The sequence below is a fragment of the Anthonomus grandis genome, chromosome 19 (assembly GCF_022605725.1).
Source record: "Anthonomus grandis grandis chromosome 19, icAntGran1.3, whole genome shotgun sequence".
Lineage (NCBI taxonomy): Eukaryota > Metazoa > Arthropoda > Insecta > Coleoptera > Curculionidae > Anthonomus > Anthonomus grandis.
In genome coordinates this window covers 5,011,392-5,031,970 of record NC_065564.1, presented here as the reverse complement: position 1 = coordinate 5,031,970, position 20,579 = coordinate 5,011,392, and the positions used below count along the sequence as shown (strand labels likewise).

The 20,579-nt window shown below is 34.9% G+C and overlaps 1 protein-coding gene across 3 annotated transcripts in view; it reads left to right on the top strand.

The window, feature by feature from the left end:
- LOC126747743 (protein dopey-1 homolog) overlaps nt 1–20,579 on the top strand; it is a 33,522-nt gene that overhangs the window by 8,387 nt on the left and 4,556 nt on the right. For all 3 annotated transcript variants that reach the window (XR_007664368.1, XR_007664369.1, XM_050456541.1), the window contains exons 10-22: nt 2,302–2,682; nt 2,742–3,542; nt 7,410–7,728; nt 7,788–8,076; nt 8,135–8,504; nt 12,487–12,647; nt 12,702–12,880; nt 12,941–13,133; nt 14,416–14,589; nt 14,642–14,975; nt 15,037–15,189; nt 17,786–17,975; nt 20,409–20,576. Coding sequence is in view for 1 of the 3 variants with exons in the window: in XM_050456541.1 (XP_050312498.1) it covers nt 2,302–2,682; nt 2,742–3,542; nt 7,410–7,728; nt 7,788–8,076; nt 8,135–8,504; nt 12,487–12,647; nt 12,702–12,880; nt 12,941–13,133; nt 14,416–14,589; nt 14,642–14,975; nt 15,037–15,189; nt 17,786–17,975; nt 20,409–20,576 (3,712 nt within the window). In the remaining 2 variants the exon portion in view is untranslated. The remainder of the gene's footprint in view (nt 1–2,301; nt 2,683–2,741; nt 3,543–7,409; nt 7,729–7,787; nt 8,077–8,134; nt 8,505–12,486; nt 12,648–12,701; nt 12,881–12,940; nt 13,134–14,415; nt 14,590–14,641; nt 14,976–15,036; nt 15,190–17,785; nt 17,976–20,408; nt 20,577–20,579) is intronic.

Sequence of the window (20,579 nt, the reverse complement as noted above, 5' to 3'; positions counted from 1 at the left end):
ATCCTTAAGTAGAACCACTTGCAATAATAAAAACATTTTTTTTCCTCGTAGTTTTCGTGAAAATTGGGAAAATATGAAAATCGGTTTTTCCAAAATTTCCCGAAAACGGTCATAGTTAAAAAGTCGGAATGTTTTGCACATTGTAGCTTTCATTAGGCCCGACAACTTTTGTTTAAGCTATTTTTCTCTCAGATCAATAGTTTTTCCAAAAAAAAATTAAAACCACTTTTAAGCAAAATTTCAAAGAGGTACCCCTGGAAATTTTTGGGTCAAAATTGATTTTTCTTTATTGGCAATTTTGGACTTTCCAAAGCGTTTTAGATTATTTTTGACACATTTTCTTCCCCTGGAAAATTTACTGGTTATAATTTTTTTTTGAATTAGGTCCATTCTTGTGAAAAATTACCCCTAATTTCCCAAAAAAAAATTATAGGGCCTTTAATACGCATTTTAGAAAAAAGTGTTATAAGGCTTTTTTGTTGCTATTTTGGTGCCCTACCTGCTGGCAATTTTTAATTTTCAATTTTTGAAATTTTTAATTTTTCGATATTTTTGGGGTCCAGAATTGGCCGTTTTCAAAAAATTCTCTATAGCTCCTTTATCAGGCATTTTAGGAGAAAAAGGTATTCTAGCTTTTTTTTGGGCACCCTTAATAAGGACCACTTGCAATAATAAAAACATTTTTTTTCCTCGTAGTTTTCGTGAAAATTGGGGAAATATGAAAATCGGTTTTTCCAAAATTTCTCGAAAACGGTCATAGTTAAAAAGTCGGATTGTTTTACACATTGTAGCTTTCATTAGGCCCGACAACTTTTGTTTAAGCTATTTTTCTCTCAGATCAATAGTTTTTCCAAAAAAAAATGAAAACTACTTTTAAGCTAAATTTCAAAGAGGTACCCCTGGAAATTTTTGGGTCAAAATTGATTTTTCTTTATTGGCAATTTTGGACTTTCCAAAGCGTTTTAGATTATTTTTGACACATTTTCTTCCCTAGAAAAATTTACTGGTAATAATTTTTTTTTTGAATTAGGTCCATTCTTATGAAAAATGACCCCTAATTTCCAAAAAAAAATTATAGGGCCTTTAATACGCATTTTAGAAAAAAGTGTTATAAGGCTTTTTTATTGCTATTTTGGTGCCCTATCTGCTGTTAATTTTTAATTTTCAATTTTTGAAATTTTTAATTTTTCGATATTTGTGGGGTCCAGAATTGGCCGTTTTCAAAAAATTCTCTATAGCTCCTTTATCAGGCTTTTTAGGAGAAAAAGGTATTCTAGCTTTTTTTTGGGCACCCGTAATTAGGACCACTTGCAAAAATAAAAACATTTTTTTTCCTCGTAGTTTTCGTGAAAATTGGGAAAATATGAAAATCGGTTTTTCCAAAATTTCCCGAAAACCGTCATAGTTAAAAAGTCGGAATGTTTTGCACATTGTAGCTTTCATTAGGCCCGACAACTTTTGTTTAAGCTATTTTTCTCTCAGATCAATAGTTTTTCCAAAAAAAAATGAAAACCACTTTTAAGCAAAATTTCAAAGGGGTACCCCTGGAAAATTTTGGGTCCAAATTGATTTTTTTTTATTCGCAATTGTATAAGACTTTCCAAAGCATTTTAGTTTATTTTTGACATATTTTTCTTCCCCTGGAAAATTTACTTGGCATCTTGGTTTATGATTACACATGTAATTTTATATAAATATATTCAAGCATACATACACTTAAAGTTTCATCATCAATGCTTATATCTACTTACTGTATTGACGATTCCTCAATCTGGGTATTATTCCAATTTTAGGCCTTTTTTTTGTGTTCCTTTGGTTTACTACTATAGAAAGTGGGAATCTCCACTCATCTACTCTAATAACCTCCACAACATCTACTGTTAAACCGATCCACCCAGGACTCAGATACATAAAAAGCAAATAAAATCATTGAAGCAATTTGCCTGTCTGTTCTTCCTTGTAAGATTTTCTTTCAGGCTTATAGGTATAGTGCTTGTAGTAATTTCCTGTTTTCTTGGTCATCGGGATCTTCTTATCCATCCGGGATAAAACAGGTGGCGCTTATATTTTATTGAACTCTTGTTGAACCCACGCCACTCTACCAAAGTGATTACTGCTAGTCGGCTTCCCTTTGGGAAAATCCCCGAGTCAGTCACCTCGACTCTTCTCTTCCTCTTTCCTTTGGTTTCCTTGTACCCATTTTCTAGTCCCACTTTCCTTTTTCCCTCTTGTTATTACCCGTCCATCCACCTAGCCAAACTTTGATTAGTTTGACCCAAAGGATTCAATATTAAATTCCAGGCAATGTGATGTACCACATGACCGAGAGCCCCCCCGCAAAATCCCCGAAAAAGCGCTGGTTCGCCTTTTCGAAATCCGACAAAAAATACTCGTCCGCTATAAACATGACAACCAGCCTAAACGAGGACAGCAACAGCATCGTAACGAAGAAAAACAAAGACTTTAAAGGGTACGACGTCTCCCCCAATTTGGAAAAACCCTCCAAAGGAAACGTGAAACTCATTATCAACCCTCTGAGCAGCAAAGAAATCTACCCGGTGGGGCTGGACGGGTCTTATGCCAGAAGGAGCTCGCATAGTTCCTTGGACAGCTATTCTAGCAACGACAACACTATTAGTAACGACGATTCTATCGATAGGAAAGTTTTTGACTCTCTAGCAGGTGAGTTTTAATAGCCCAACAAAGAAGTTGTACTTTAAAAAAAAACGCATTTATTACAGCTGAAAGCGGTTATGACTCTCTGAAACATAATAATAAACAAACTGAATATATCAACGCCTTGGTGGATAACGGTAAAAAAGCCTTGCTAGAAAGCATGGAGCCAATATCCAACGGTATTCGTCCAGGTTTACTGGCGAAATCCCACAGTTTTGACGAGAAAATCACCGAGACCACCAACACCGAAAGTTCTTTGGTGCAAAGTTGGTCCTACTGCATCTCCGACTCGGCAAACCTCCATGGGGAGCTGGAGTTTAGTAAAAGTGCCGAAGACTTCTTCAGAGGCAAATATGAAGAGTACGACATAGTCACCGGAATATTAAATAAAATAATCGACGATGTGTGTTCGAGGGTGGAGCAAGACCAGACCACCCCCCAGAGACCGACGGAGTTGGACCTGAAAACGAAAATAAACACCTCGAACTCGAAGAATTTCGTACTTTACCCCATACACTCGCACATGTGCCTTTACTACGAAATGTTCGACTCTGGCCGCATAATTTACGCCCTACGTACGTTAAAACGGTGCGTCCTGTGCCACCCCAAGTTGTTTATTAAGTGCACCGCCACCAGTGGGATAAAAAATCTGAAAAACAATGAGATTTTGTATCTGTTGGCCAGGCATCGGAAGAGTTTGTTCGGGCAGGGGTTCGGGGGCGAGGTGGGGCAGGAGCACTTGAACTTTTTCAGGGGTTACATGTTTCTGGACGTCGTGTTGTCGATTTGTATGAATTATGCGAGGACGTTTTTTCCCTTTTTGGCCGAGTTTAGGAGGGAGGACGTTGCGGGTGCTGCTTGGAAGGGTGAGTACCTAATAGTGTTTTTTTTATTTTATTTGGAATTTTTTAGAGTTTATTGAGGGTTTAAAAGGGGCAATTTTGGTTTTTTTCATCTGAAAAACTTAGCTTTTGGGGGGCAAATTCTGTTCTATTGCAGTTAGAGTGATCATTTAAAAACTACCAATAAGGAAATTATTAATTATAATAGTCTGGAAAGTTTCGAGTACCTACTCCAAAAAAAAGTGAAAATTTTGGGCAATTTTGGTTTTTTTAATGAGAAAAACTTAGCTTTTGGGGGACAAATTTTGTTCTATTGCAGTTAGAGAGTTGATTTAAAAACTACCAATAAGGAAATCATTAATTATAATAGTCTGGAAAGTTCCAAGGACCTACTTCGAAAAAAAGTCAAAATTTTGGCCAATTTTGGTTTTTTTAATGCGAAAAACTTAGCTTTTGGGGGACAAATTCTGTTCTATTGCAGATAGAGAGTTGATTTAAAAACTACCAATAAGGAAATCATTAATTATAATAGTCTGGAAAGTTTCAAGGACCTACTCCGAAAAAAAGTCAAAATTTTGGCCAATTTTGGTTTTTTTAATGCGAAAAACTTAGCTTTTGGGGGACAAATTCTGTTCTATTGCAGATAGAGAGTTGATTTAAAAACTACCAATAAGGAAATCATTAATTATAATAGTCTGGAAAGTTTCAAGGACCTACTCCAAAAAAAAGTAAAAATTTTGGGCAATTTTGGTTTTTTTAATGAGAAAAACTTAGCTTTTGGGGGACAAATTTTGTTCTATTGCAGATAGAGAGTTGATTTAAAAACTACCAATAAGGAAATCATTAATTATAATAGTCTGGAAAGTTCCAAGGACCTACTTCGAAAAAAAGTCAAAATTTTGGCCAATTTTGGTTTTTTTAATGAGAAAAACTTAGCTTTTGGGGGACAAATTTTGTTCTATTGCAGTTAGAGAGTTGATTTAAAAACTACCAATAAGGAAATCATTAATTATAATAGTCTGGAAAGTTCCAAGGACCTACTTCGAAAAAAAGTCAAAATTTTGGCCAATTTTGGTTTTTTTAATGAGAAAAACTTAGCTTTTGGGGGACAAATTTTGTTCTATTGCAGATAGAGAGTTGATTTAAAAACTACCAATAAGGAAATCATTAATTATAATAGTCTGGAAAGTTCCAAGGACCTACTTCGAAAAAAAGTCAAAATTTTGGCCAATTTTGGTTTTTTTAATGAGAAAAACTTAGCTTTTGGGGGACAAATTTTGTTCTATTGCAGATAGAGAGTTGATTTAAAAACTACCAATAAGGAAATCATTAATTATAATAGTCTGGAAAGTTCCAAGGACCTACTTCGAAAAAAAGTCAAAATTTTGGCCAATTTTGGTTTTTTTAATGAGAAAAACTTAGCTTTTGGGGGACAAATTTTGTTCTATTGCAGTTAGAGAGTTGATTTAAAAACTACCAATAAGGAAATCATTAATTATAATAGTCTGGAAAGTTCCAAGGACCTACTTTGAAAAAAAGTCAAAATTTTGGCCACTTTTGGTTTTTTTCATGTGAAAAACTTAGCTTTTGGGGGACAAATTCTGTTCTATTGCAGATAGAGAGTTGATTTAAAAACTGCCAATAAGGAAATCATTAACTATAATAGTCTGGAAAGTTTCAAGGACCTACTCCAAAAAAAAAAGTGAAAATTTTGGGCAATTTTGGTTTTTTTAATGAGAAAAGCTTAGCTTTTGGGGGACAAATTTTGTTCTATTGCAGTTAGAGAGTTGATTTAAAAACTACCAATAAGGAAATCATTAATTATAATAGTCTGGAAAGTTCCAAGGACCTACTTCGAAAAAAAGTCAAAATTTTGGCCAATTTTGGTTTTTTTAATGAGAAAAACTTAGCTTTTGGGGGACAAATTTTGTTCTATTGCAGTTAGAGAGTTGATTTAAAAACTACCAATAAGGAAATCATTAATTATAATAGTCTGGAAAGTTCCAAGGACCTACTTCGAAAAAAAGTCAAAATTTTGGCCAATTTTGGTTTTTTTAATGAGAAAAACTTAGCTTTTGGGGGACAAATTTTGTTCTATTGCAGTTAGAGAGTTGATTTAAAAACTACCAATAAGGAAATCATTAATTATAATAGTCTGGAAAGTTCCAAGGACCTACTTTGAAAAAAAGTCAAAATTTTGGCCACTTTTGGTTTTTTTCATGTGAAAAACTTAGCTTTTGGGGGACAAATTCTGTTCTATTGCAGATAGAGAGTTGATTTAAAAACTGCCAATAAGGAAATCATTAACTATAATAGTCTGGAAAGTTTCAAGGACCTACTCCAAAAAAAAAAGTGAAAATTTTGGGCAATTTTGGTTTTTTTAATGAGAAAAGCTTAGCTTTTGGGGGACAAATTTTGTTCTATTGCAGTTAGAGAGTTGATTTAAAAACTACCAATAAGGAAATCATTAATTATAATAGTCTGGAAAGTTCCAAGGACCTACTTCGAAAAAAAGTCAAAATTTTGGCCAATTTTGGTTTTTTTCATGCGAAAAACTTAGCTTTTGGGGGACAAATTCTGTTCTATTGCAGATAGAGAGTTGATTTAAAAACTACCAATAAGGAAATCATTAATTATAATAGTCTGGAAAGTTCCAAGGACCTACTTCGAAAAAAAGTCAAAATTTTGGCCAATTTTGGTTTTTTTAATGAGAAAAACTTAGCTTTTGGGGGACAAATTTTGTTCTATTGCAGTTAGAGAGTTGATTTAAAAACTACCAATAAGGAAATCATTAATTATAATAGTCTGGAAAGTTCCAAGGACCTACTTTGAAAAAAAGTCAAAATTTTGGCCACTTTTGGTTTTTTTCATGCGAAAAACTTAGCTTTTGGGGGACAAATTCTGTTCTATTGTAGATAGAGAGTTGATTTAATAACTACCAATAAGGAAATCATTAACTGTAATAGTCTGGAAAGTTTCAAGGACCTACTCCAAAAAAAAGTGAAATTTTTGGGCAATTTTGGTTTTTTTAATGAGAAAAACTTAGCTTTTGGGGGACAAATTCTGTTCTATTGCAGATAGAGAGTTGATTTAAAAACTACCAATAAGGAAATCATTAATTATAATAGTCTGGAAAGTTTCAAGGACCTACTCCGAAAAAAAGTCAAAATTTTGGGCAAGTTTGGTTTTTTTTATGAGAAAAACTTAGCTTTTGGGGGACAAATTTTGTTCTATTGCAGTTAGAGAGTTGATTTAAAAACTACCAATAAGGAAATCATTAATTATAATAGTCTGGAAAGTTCCAAGGACCTACTTCGAAAAAAAGTCAAAATTTTGGCCAATTTTGGTTTTTTTAATGAGAAAAACTTAGCTTTTGGGGGACAAATTTTGTTCTACTGCAGTTAGAGAGTTGATTTAAAAACTGTCAATAAGGAAATCATTAATTATAATAGCCTGGAAAATTTCAAGTACCTAGTCTAAAAAAAAGTCAACATTTTGGGCAATTTTGGTTTTTTTCATCTGAAAAACTTTGCTTTTGGGGGACAAATTCTGTTCTATTACAGCTAGAGAGTTGATTTAAAAACTACCAATAAGGAAATCAATATTTATAACAATCCGAAAAGTTTCAAGGGGCCACTCTAAAAAAAAGTCAAAATTTTGGGCAATTTTGTTTTTTTTTATGCAAAAAACTTAGCTCTTGTGGAACAAATTCTGTTCTATTGTACTTAGAGACTTAAATTTAAAACGGCCAATGAGGAAACCATTAATTATAATTACTATAATGATTACTCCAAAAAAAGTCAATAAGATTTTTGGAAACTTTGGAATTTATTAATAAAAAAACTAAAAAACCGAGCAAGTTCGCATACCATAATATACAATACCTTTCAGACGAAACCATAACCGAGGAACTCGAAAACAACATAAAAATCCAACTGGAATCCTTGGAAATCCTACACATAATCGTCGAAAACCTAATATCTATCATCGAGGAGAACAACAACAAAGGCTTCTCCAGCTACATCGCCGACCTCCTGGTCAAGTGCAAAATCCAAAAAATCCTCCTCCACTGTCTCCTCACCTCCGTAAGGGACTTCGACAGCGACATGACCTTCGCCGAAGACATTCTGCTCTTCAACAACTTCCAGCTGTGCAACGCGGAAAACAGGCTCGGGGAGCACGTGGAGGCTTTCCAGATCCAACTTTTACGGTAAAACTCATTTGAACAAAACAAGGGTGGACTTAGTTTTAAAGGAATTTCTTACGCAGGCTCATCCACTCCCTGATTATCCTGGAACATTTGGTGTTTCCCAGTGCGAAAACCAGCACCGGCCAAACCACCCCGGAGGTCTCTAGCGGTTCTTATATTAACGAACATCTGAATTATAAGCCTCTAGTGCTGATTCCTAAGCAGCAAATCTTCTTGTCGGCCATCCTGAGCGCTTTGAGGAACGATAATATGCGCGGGATGCACGAAAAGTGGCTCAATATGGTCACCAGTTGCTTACCGTACTTTGGGAATAATTTGAGGCAGATTTCTATCAGCGTCATACATCAAGTAGGTGCTAAATTGTTCGACTTAGAGGAGTTTTTGAGTGTGCGTTTTTTTTTGGTAGATTTGCAATAATATCGAAGATCTTGCGTCGAACTACAAGAACGCTTCACTGGACGAATCCGAGCTGAGTTCCGACTACGCGGTCACACAACTGGAATCTTTAACGATTCTTTGCCACTATTGTCTGTTGGACGCGTCTCAGACCGCCAATCAGAACGTGCCGCCCGCCTCTACGAGTACCACCCCCCAAATGGTGAACCCCGGGGAGATTTTGAACAATTTGGTCAATGTCTTTTTTTCCCCGTTGAGTACCGACATGAATTTTTCCTCTAAGCATACGTCGGATCATTATCAGAACGCCAGGAAGACCATTTTGAGCCACATGCCCAGGATTATTTCCAGTGTGGCCAAGCTGTGGCAAACGGTCGTGGGTAGGTACACTTTTAGGGATAATTGAGATCTAACTTGGGATTTTTTTATAATAATAACGTGGAATGTCTAAGGAAGGAGTTAGAAGCATTATTTTAGCTCAAAAAGGGAGTGTTTGAGGATGAAGTTAAAATTTTGGGCAGTTTTGGGTTTTTTTTAATGTGAAAAACATGGCTTTTGAAGGACATATTCTGTTCTATTGTACTTAGAGCGTTGATTTAAGAAGTACCAATAAAGAAACCAATAATTATAATAGTCTGGAAAGTTTCAAGGAGCTACTATAGAAAAAAAGTCAAAATTTTGGCCAATTTTGGTTTTTTTCATGTGAAAAACTTAGCTTTTGAGAGACAAATTCTGTTCTATTGAACTTAGAGCGTTAATTTAAAAACTACCAATAAGGAAACCATTAATTATAATAGTTTGGAAAGTTTCAAGGACCTACTCCAAAAAAAAGTCAAAATTTTGGCCAATTTTGGTTTTTTTCATGTGAAAAACTTAGCTTTTGAGAGACAAATTCTGTTCTATTGTACTTAGGGCGTTAATTTAAAAACTACCAATAAGGAAACCATTAATTATAATAGTTTGGAAAGTTTCAAGGACCTACTCCAAAAAAAAGTCAAAATTTTGGCCAATTTTGGTTTTTTTCATGTGAAAAACTTAGCTTTTGAGGGACAAATTCTGCTCTATTGTACTTAGAGCGTTGATTTAAAAACTACCAATAAGGAAACCATTAATTATAATAGTTTGGAAAGTTTCAAGGACCTACTCCAAAAAAAAGTCAAAATTTTGGCCAATTTTGGTTTTTTTCATGTGAAAAACTTAGCTTTTGAGAGACAAATTCTGTTCTATTGTACTTAGGGCGTTAATTTAAAAACTACCAATAAGGAAACCATTAATTATAATAGTTTGGAAAGTTTCAAGGACCTACTCCAAAAAAAAGTCAAAATTTTGGCCAATTTTGGTTTTTTTCATGTGAAAAACTTAGCTTTTGAGGGACAAATTCTGTTCTATTGTACTTAGGGCGTTAATTTAAAAACTACCAATAAGGAAACGATTAATTATAATAGTCTGGAAAGTTTCAAGGACCTACTCCAAAAAAAACTCAAAATTTTGGCCAATTTTGGTTTTTTTCATGTGAAAAACTTAGCTTTTGAGAGACAAATTCTGTTCTATTGTACTTGGGGCGTTAATTTAAAAACTACCAATAAGGAAACCATTAATTATAATAGTCTGGAAAGTTTCAAGGACCTACTCCAAAAAAAAGTCAAAATTTTGGCCAATTTTGGTTTTTTTCATGTGAAAAACTTAGCTTTTGAGGGACAAATTCTGTTCTATTGTACTTAGGGCGTTAATTTAAAAACTACCAATAAGGAAACGATTAATTATAATAGTCTGGAAAGTTTCAAGGACCTACTCCAAAAAAAACTCAAAATTTTGGCCAATTTTGGTTTTTTTCATGTGAAAAACTTAGCTTTTGAGAGACAAATTCTGTTCTATTGTACTTGGGGCGTTAATTTAAAAACTACCAATAAGGAAACCATTAATTATAATAGTCTGGAAAGTTTCAAGGACCTACTCCAAAAAAAAGTCAAAATTTTGGCCAATTTTGGTTTTTTTCATGTGAAAAACTTAGCTTTTGAGAGACAAATTCTGTTCTATTGTACTTAGGGCGTTAATTTAAAAACTACCAATAAGGAAACCATTAATTATAATAGTTTGGAAAGTTTCAAGGACCTACTCCAAAAAAAAGTCAAAATTTTGGCCAATTTTGGTTTTTTTCATGTGAAAAACTTAGCTTTTGAGGGACAAATTCTGTTCTATTGTACTTAGAGCGTTGATTTAAAAACTACCAATAAGGAAACCATTAATTATAATAGTTTGGAAAGTTTCAAGGACCTACTCCAAAAAAAAGACAAAATTTTGGCCAATTTTGGTTTTTTTCATGTGAAAAACTTAGCTTTTGAGAGACAAATTCTGTTCTATTGAACTTAGAGCGTTGATTTAAAAACTACCAATAAGGAAACGATTAATTATAATAGTCTGGAAAGTTTCAAGGACCTACTCCAAAAAAAACTCAAAATTTTGGCCACTTTTGGTTTTTTTCATGTGAAAAACTTAGCTTTTAAGGGACAAATTCTGTTCTATTGTACTTAGAGCGTTAATTTAAAAACTATTAATAAGGAAACCATTAATTATAATAGTCTGGAAAGTTTCAAGGACCTACTCCAAAAAATACTCAAAATTTTGGCCAATTTTGGTTTTTTTCATGTGAAAAACTTAGCTTTTAAGGGACAAATTCTGTTCTATTGTACTTAGATCGTTGATTTAAAAACTACCAATAAGGAAACCATTAATTACAATAGTCTGGAAAGTTTCAAGGACCCACTCCAAAAAAAACTCAAAATTTTGGCCAATTTTGGTTTTTTTCATGTGAAAAACTTAGCTTTTGAGGGACAAATTCTGTTCTATTGTACTTAGAGCGTTAATTTAAAAACTATAAATAAGGAAACCATTAATTATAATAGTTTGGAAAGTTTCAAGGACCTACCCCAAAAAAAACTCAAAATTTTGGCCAATTTTGGTTTTTTTCATGTGAAAAACTTAGCTTTTAAGGGACAAATTCTGTTCTATTGTACTTAGAGCGTTGATTTAAAAACTACCAATAAGGAAACCATTAATTACAATAGTCTGGAAAGTTTCAAGGACCCACTCCAAAAAAAACTCAAAATTTTGGCCAATTTTGGTTTTTTTCATGTGAAAAACTTAGCTTTTAAGGGACAAATTCTGTTCTATTGTACTTAGATCGTTGATTTAAAAACTACCAATAAGGAAACCATTAATTACAATAGTCTGGAAAGTTTCAAGGACCCACTCTAAAAAAAACTCAAAATTTTGGCCAATTTTGGTTTTTTTCATGTGAAAAACTTAGCTTTTGAGGGACAAATTCTGTTCTATTGTACTTAGAGCGTTAATTTAAAAACTACCAATAAGGAAACCATTAATTATAATAGTCTGGAAAGTTTCAAGTACCTACCCCAAAAAAAACTCAAAATTTTGGCCACTTTTGGTTTTTTTCATGTGAAAAACTTAGCTTTTGAGGGACAAATTCTGTTCTATTGTACTTAGAGTGTTAATTTAAAAACTACCAATAAGGAAACCATTAATTATAATAGTCTGGAAAGTTTTAAAGACCCACTCCAAAAAAAACTCAAAATTTTGGCCAATTTTGGTTTTTTTCATGTGAAAAACTTAGCTTTTAAGGGACAAATTCTGTTCTATTGCACTTAGAGCGTTAATTTAAAAACTACCAATAAGGAAACCATTAATTATAATAGTCTGGAAAGTTTCAAGTACCTACCCTAAAAAAAACTCAAAATTTTGGCCACTTTTGGTTTTTTTCATGTGAAAAACTTAGCTTTTAAGGGACAAATTCTGTTCTATTGTACTTAGAGCGTTGATTTAAAAACTACCAATAAGGAAACCATTAATTACAATAGTCTGGAAAGTTTCAAGGACCCACTCCAAAAAAAACTCAAAATTTTGGCCAATTTTGGTTTTTTTCATGTGAAAAACTTAGCTTTTGAGGGACAAATTCTGTTCTATTGTACTTAGAGCGTTAATTTAAAAACTACCAATAAGGAAACCATTAATTATAATAGTCTGGAAAGTTTCAAGGACCTGCTCTAAAAAAAACTCACAATTTTGGCTAATTTTGGTTTTTTTCATGTGAAAAAAACGAAAATTAACTTAGCTTATACGGGCAAGGACCTACTTAGGTCACTTCAGCTGGAAAATTAGCTAAGCTAAGCTGGCTTTAGTGAAACTACGTTCTTCAGTTAACTCTTTACATCTTACAGTTTTCAAAATTACTTAACAACTACTTGAAGTATTGTCATAATTCTTTTAATCTATAACAAATAAATCACTAAGGGTGCCTTTAAGGCACAAAACGTCGCGTATATACACACTACAGCCCTTTTTTAGGCATGGAAAACGACTACAGCAGCGTATACGGCAATTCGAAAACAGTAAAGCAGCAACTTTTAGAGTTCCTAAGCCCGATAGCGGTACACCACGGCGCCAGTTTCTTGGCTGCCGTGGCTGTAGCCTGGTACGAGCGAAGGAGTCAGCTAAGCATTAAGGCTGTAGGTTAAAAAACAATTTTTTTCAAACTTGTTTTGTTCATAAGGGGATTTCAGGTGCTGCCAGAGCCAAACGTAGGCCAAAACAATTTGGTTTACTTAATTTCCGCCATCAGGGTTATCCCTTTGGATAATTTAGTGCAAACGGTCACCGCGGTTATTAAAAACCCTCCTCCTTGCGAGGGTCTAAGCGCCGACATCTGCCTGGACGTTTCCGTACTAGAACTGTTTTATTGGTGAGATAATTGCACCAAAAAAGCCCTCAAATAAAGCGCTAATTACTGAATTTTGTACAGTTATATGCGTAACGCCTCCGCCACCCAACTGTCGGAGGCCTGGGGCTCCCTACTGTCCTTAATAAGGGAAGTAAACTCGCTCAGTGCGTCCGCGCAGTTCTTACTGGCGGCCATATTGCACGAAATGATGATCAAGTGCTGCCCCCTGGAGGAGCGGAAAGATCAAAAGGATTTACAAGATGTCACCGCAAAAGTACATACTGAGTTTTTTTTTTTTTTAATTAATATGTTCATTTAATATCGCGGTGCTCGATTGCGGCTAAATCTTGAAACGAAATTAACCTTTAATAGAGGGAATGTTTAATGAGTTAGGGGGGCTACTTTTTAAAATTAGTTCGGTTGATACACGGTGTAAAACTGTTTTGCCCTAAAATGCGACGTTGCCTAGTTATTAACAATTTGAAGAAATTTCCACGAAAATCATTTAAATTTCAATATTTACCACCGATTTTTTTATCTTTTTTGGGAAAATCTATTTAGAGTCATTGGCTAAGTTTATTTTATCTTTGGAAATTGCAATTTTTTTTTTTTTATACAAGGTGATCAAAGTCGTTACTCAAATAATGATATTTTCAATTCAATTTTGCGCTATTTTTTAAATGGATCACTCTGTAACAAGTAACGCGTTTTGACACAGCATTCTTTTATCTTCAATTTGGTACCAACAAGTTTACGGTTGTTGTTATCTCTAACGGTTTTCTCAAATTTTGTTCTTAAAGGAAGAATGAAATATAGAACATATCATAGGCATTACAACGTTTATTTTTACTTGAGAATGATTAGCGCATACTGGAAGCGTAGACTACAAAAACAAACTAAAACAAAAACAGTTTTAAATGAAGAAAACCGATTGGCAATCACCAAGAAGCCGGTTGTAGAAAGACATTAGAGTAAGATCAATAAGTAAGGACTTCAGTTACATCAAAGAATTCACCATCAACATAAATTAAAAGAGTTATAGCACAAAAACTGCTCAAAATGTCTACCGTCTTACTCCACACACAAATCAATCCTGTGCGAAAGATCTTCTGAACTGCAAGAGGCGTAATACGTCTAAAAGACACTTGTATGCGCTCCACCATATCCTCCCTAGTTGTGAACGCAATACTTTGGATTTAACATTTTCCCACAAGAATAAATCCAGAGGCGTTAAATCCGGTGACCTAGGAGGCCATCCAGTGGGACCTATCCACTGTAAAGTTTTGATACCACCTACAGTTCCAATCCATCTATTACCAAATTGGTGTGCGATATGTTCCCTTGCACTGAAGTGAGCTAGTGCACCATCCAACTGTAGCCACATCTGATGTCTTACAAAGTCGGGAAGATCTTGAATCAAGCGTGGGTTGAACTCAAACAAGGTTGATTTGCCCTTTAACGTTCTAAGGTTTCTTCCGATTCAACCTTAAGCCGTAATCGAGCGTCGCTACATAAAATGGACACCCTGTATAATTAAATGGGGGCGGTTTTCGTAGTTGATCGATTGCGTGTCGCAAGTGTGCGGTTCCTGTTTGGAACAAACCACGTGGCTCAGGCGGAATTTCGCGGTGAGGGAACAGGAGGAGGACGCCACCCCGGAAAACAGCATTTCCAGTGGCGTTCCCAGCGATTTCCTGCTGACGTCCAGTCACAGCGTCCAGGCCCAACTGGTACGTCTGGACCAGGTTAAACGGGTATTTCTTGTTAACGGTTTGTATGCAGGTTCTAGCGGAAATTCTATCCCCGATCCTGGACATTTGCTTCGGGTCCTCGGAAAAGGACAAGGTGAACAACATCCTCGCCTCCCTGATGTGCAACATCGTCCCGTATTTGAAAACTCACACCGTGAAAAACATGCCGAGTTTCAACGCTTGCTCGAAACTCTTGTCCAGCCTCAGCAGCTACCAGTACACCCGGAAAGCCTGGAAAAAGGACGTGTTCGACTTGCTACTGGACAACGCGCTGTTCCAGATGGACCATTCCTGTTTGAAGTATTGGCGGGTGATCGTTGATAATTTAATGACGCACGACAATACGACTTTTAGGGATTTGATGAGTGAGTTGCGGCTCTAAGGATTAAGGAACCGAGGGGATCTTTGGTTTTTTTTTAATTATAGATCGGGTGTCCATGACTCAGAGTGGCACTCTGGGGATATTCTCGTCCAGGGAGCAGGAGTACGAGCAGCGCGCGCAACTTTTAAAACGGCTGGCCTATGTGATATTTTGCAGCGAGATCGACCAGTATGCCAAGTATATGCCGGAAATTCAGGGTAAGTTAAAAATACAGTTTCCATGGGCTGTTCATGAACGTTTTTAAAGAATTTCACAAATATTTTGATATATTAAGGGTTTTTGTAGCTCCAATGGCTTTTGAGTTAGAGACAAGTTTGTTCTAGACTAGGCAGGAGAGGAGGGAAATTTTCATTACAAGCAGACAATTTTGACTGTAGTTCAAAAACTACTTGAGTAATTTTTATAATTCTTTTACGTTAAAATAAAATGATCCCTTAGGATGGATTTAGTGTAAGAAACGTCTTGATAGCACAAAAATTTCGCCAGATAAAGCGTTTTTGGTATGAGTACATTTTCAGGCAAGTTTTTTTCAAATTTTAACATGTTTTGGAAATATTTGAAGTGTGGATTTTTTTTACGAAATTAGAGCGTTTTGTAACAAACATTTTGGTATAAGAACGATTTCTGTAGGTCAAAGGGTTTTTGAGTTAGAGCCAAGTTTGTCTAGCAAAGTTTTAACTCGGAACAATTTGAATTAAATAAAGGGTCTTACATTCTTTTCCTTAGACAGTTTTGACTACAGTTCAAAAACTACTTGAGTAATTTTTATATTTCTTCCACAGCAAGATCAAGTAATCCCTGAGGATGGATCTGGTGTACGAAACGTCTTGTTAGCACAAATATTCTGCCAGATAGAGCCATTTTGATAGAAGTACATTTTAAGGTCACCTTATTTTCAAATCGTTCAACTACTCACGTAGATATTATTTAAACATTATTAGAGGCATTTAAATGGAACTTTTTACGCATTTAGGGCGTTTTCTAATAAACATTTTGACATATGAATGATTTTTGTAGCTCAAAGAGTTTTTGAGTTAGAGCCAAGTGTGTCCAGCAGAGTCCCAGACCAGATAGGAGAGAATGGAATTTTCATTACTAAGGGACAATTTTGACTGTAGTTCGAAAATCAGTTGGGCAATTTTATAATTCTTTCACAGCAGGATTGAGTACTTCCTGAGGATGGATTTGATGTACGAAACCTCTTGCTAGCCCAAATATTTTGCCAAATAGAGCATTTTTGGTAGTGTGTACATTTAAAGGCAAGTTTTTTTTTTCAAATTTGTACCTTGTCACGGAAATATTTGAAGTGTGAAACTTTTACGTAATTAGAGCGTTTTCTATCAAACATTTTGGTATACGAACCATTTTTCTAGGTCAAAGGGTTTTTGAGTTAGAGCGAATTTTGTTCAGCACAGTCCTAGCTCGGAACGATTTGGGATATTTGAATTAAGTAAGGGATTTTATATTGTTTTATTTTCCCTAGGCAGTTTTGACTGTAATTCAAAAACTACTTAAGCTATTGTCATAATTCTTTTACAGCAGGTAAGGTAATCCCTGAGGATGGATTTGGTGTACGAAACGTCTTGTTAGCACAAATATTCTGTCAAATACAGTGATTTTGGTAGAAGTACAATTTAAGGTCAAATTAAATTCAAAGCTTCAACTTCTCACGTGAATATTTGAACATCATTAGAGGCATTTAAATGGAACTTCTTTATAATATTAGAGCGTTTTTTAGCAAACATTTTGATATTCGAACGATATTTGTAGCTCAAAGGGTTTTTGAGTTAGAGCTAAGTTTGTACAGCAAAGTCCCAGCCCAGGCAGGAGATAATAAAATTTTCATCATAACCAGACAATTTTGACTGTAGTTCAAAAACTACTTAAGTAATTTTTATAATTCTTTCACAGCAGGATCAGGTAATTCCTGGGGATGGATTTGATGTACGAAACGTCTTGCTAGCACAAAAATTTTAACAGGTAGAGACGTTTTGGTAGAAGTACATTTTAAGGCCAAATTTAAGAGAATGAAATTTTTATCATAAGCAGACAATTTTGACTGTAGTTCAAAAACTACTTAAGTAATTTTTATAATTCTTTCACAGCAGGATCAAGTAATTCCTGAGGATGGATTTGATGTACGAAACGTCTTGCTAGCACAAAAATTCTGCCAGATAGAGACGTTTTGGTAGAAGTACATTTTAAGGCCACTTTTAAGAGAATGACATTTTTATCATAAGCAGACAATTTTGACTGTAGTTTAAAAACTACTTAAAGAATTCTTATAATTCTTTTACAGCAGGATCAGGTAATTCCTGAGGATGGATTTGATTTACGAAACGTCTTGCTAGCACAAAAATTTTACCAGATAGAGACGTTTTGGTAGAAGTACATTTTTAGGCCACTTTGAAGAGATTTAAATTTTCATCATAAGCAGACAATTTTGACTGTAGTTCAAAAACTACTTAAGTAATTTTTATAATTCTTTCACAGCAGGATCAGGTAATTCCTGAGGATGGATTTGATGTACGAAACGTCTTGCTAGCACAAAAATTCTACCATATAGAGACGTTTTGGTAAAAGTACATTTTAAGGCCACTTTTTTCTCAGAGCCTCAACTTCTTCATCGTGTATCTTAGAGACCTTATGGCTTATTTTTATGAAACTTTTAACAAAACGGACAACATTTCTTCCCTTTTCATTGCATACATGAACGATTATTGTAGTTCAAAAACTCTTTGAATTAAAACCCACTTTATGAGAAAAGGTTTCAATAAATGTTTATTTCTAAAGAGCAATTGACATCAAGTCTAAGACTGAACGTGCCGAGCATCCAGGCGCAAGTTTTCATGTGCTTCCGGGTGATCCTGATCAGGATGAGCCCCCTGCACGTGACCAGCCTGTGGCCAATCATAATAAGCGAAATGTTGCAAGTGTTCCTGCAAATCGAACAGGAGTTGAGCAACGATACGGAGGCCTTCAGGTGAGATTGCAATTATTTAAGCGAGTTTTTCCTTTGTCGAATTTGCACTTGTATCGTTGTATGTTTAACCCTAATTCTAACGTTTGATTTGTTTCGTGCTTTACGCTGTTGGTGGGGTACCATAGGACCAATAACAGGTAATTGATTTTGAGTATTTGGTGCTTCGGTGTCGTTTTGCTTTGGTTTGCAGAAGTTTAGTTTTTATTGGAGATTTTGCTTGCATAGTGGTCGGTGGTAATAAAGCTGGAACTTATTCCAGGCACTTCAATCAGTTTCACACTCGCGGCATTTTAAGTAATTGGAAGTATTTTCTCCTTTTATCCAGGCAGTTGAAAGGGTTTCCAATATACATAATATATACTTATTAACCAGTACACTAATGGAAAATAAACGTTTAGAAATATCACGAATTTGAATTGCAATATGCAACCAGTTCCTGTTCTAATTCTTGCGGTAAAATCGGATTTCTACCCATTTTGATCTTAATTACCTCATCAGGAGAAGTGCCTTTATTTATAGCATAACGTTCTAAGGTTGTCTGCGGAACATTGAAGACCCGAGATGCTTTATAGCTACCCATTTCGCATAGATTGTACCGCCGCCTTCATTTGAACAGGGTCCCATGTCTTTCTTTTTGGCATCTGCAAATAAAAAAACGACATACTTAGTTGCAATACATTACCAAATGGTTCCTAATATGGGGAGCCCCAAATTAGGACTCCCTTAACTCCCCGTAATAGGAGACCCACTCCGCTAAGGTTTATAACTTTAAAAAATAAATACTAACTTCATTCAATAAAAAAACAAATCCTTAATCACTTACCTTGCTGTAATTATTAATGAAAATCGATAACAAGAATATACTTAATAAATATTTACGTTCAGATAACGTGGGATCACGCTTTCATGTTTTGAATAAAACAGGTGTTCATTGCTGTAGTGTAGGCGTCCAGATATAGTCTACAAAATAGAGTGCGTGCGATTAGTCGTATACCCTCACCGTCTAAAATTTTTGATCTCCCCAAATTAGGAAACCTCCCCATATTAGGCGACTCTCCTCTACTCTTAATTTTTTTTTTAAATGATGTTTAGGCATTTTTTACTAGAGGGCGATCTCAAATTGAAAAACAACGGGACCTCCAAGGTATCATTGATTTTCTTTTAATTTATTTGCATCGTAAATCTTTTTCTCCTCGCGAAGGCAAGAAAAGGAGAGAATGATAGATTAAAGGTGTCTCAGTTAAGTGAAACGTTTTCTACTTTACGTAATTTCTTTAAGTGTTATACTATAAGTGTCTCTTTACCAACCACTATTCACCGATTTATTAGTGTCTTATTAATAATTTGTTATGATTCTCAATTTTCTTGTTTAGTTTTATGATTGTTTCTTCACTTTACTCCTTTTTTTCTCTAAAATCTTTAAAAAAACCGTAGTTTTTTAGAATTATTTATTTTTTTTTTTGAAAAATGATGTTTAGGCGTTCTTTAAAATGTGTAGAGAAAGGAAACGGCATTTTTTACTAGAGGGCGACCTCAAATTGAAAAACAGCGGGACCTCCAAGGTATCATTCATTTTATTTTATTTGCGCCCTAAATCTTTTCCTCCTCGAGAAAAAAAAGAGGGGCATTTATTTCCAACAGGTTTGTTACCCAATTACAGGAAAGAATTAAAAAAAAAATTACCAAAATATGTATAAAAATGAAAAATCAAAATGCTTAACATTCTATGTACTTAAATAAGGCTCTGTATCACCTATTTACTTTATACTTTCTATAATGGAACTTAAACTGTCAAGAAAAATATCGAACCGTTCATGTAAATTATTATTAATATAATGCTGACACATTAAATTAATTGGGGATTTAAGCAAAATATTAGTCCTAGCGGGATTTACATAAAATAATCTAAAATGCCTAGAGTTTATTCCTGGTACCCGAAAATTTAATCCAGCCAAAAGGGTGGGACAGTCAATCTTATTATAAATAAGAATTTTATGGAAAGAATTTCTCTTCTTTTTTCTAAGGGAATAATATTAAATTTATTTAAGTATAATTGACTATCGAAACCTCTGGCCGGAAAGACAATTCCTTCCTCTCTACATCAGAGATACTTCATGAACTTGCGCTGAATGCGCTCAATATCAGGTACCAGAGAAGGCAAAAAAAGAAGAGAATGATAGACTAAAGGTGTCTCGGTTAAGTGAAACGTATTCCTACTATTAAAATTGGGTTGTGCATGAAGAATTCAATTTATATTCTCGGTTTTTATCAAAAACACTATAAGTGTCTTATCAACCATTATTCTTTTAATTATCTTTGAACTGCCTGGAAAAAATGAATAAAATGCTTCAACTTATTGATACGAGTTGAAGTGCCCGGAAGAAATGCCAACAGTGCCCCAAAAATATTCGACAAAACCCTTTTCGACCGCAGCTCTTACATAAAACTGATGTCCACCCTGGACTCGAGCTGGTCAACCAATAGCAGCAACGGCCTACACGCCCTGGGCCACCCCCACTGGCTCCGTCTCCAACTATCCACGGCAAAACTATTAGACTTAGCCCTCCTGCTGCCAGCCACCACCTTACCTCAGTTCCAAATGTA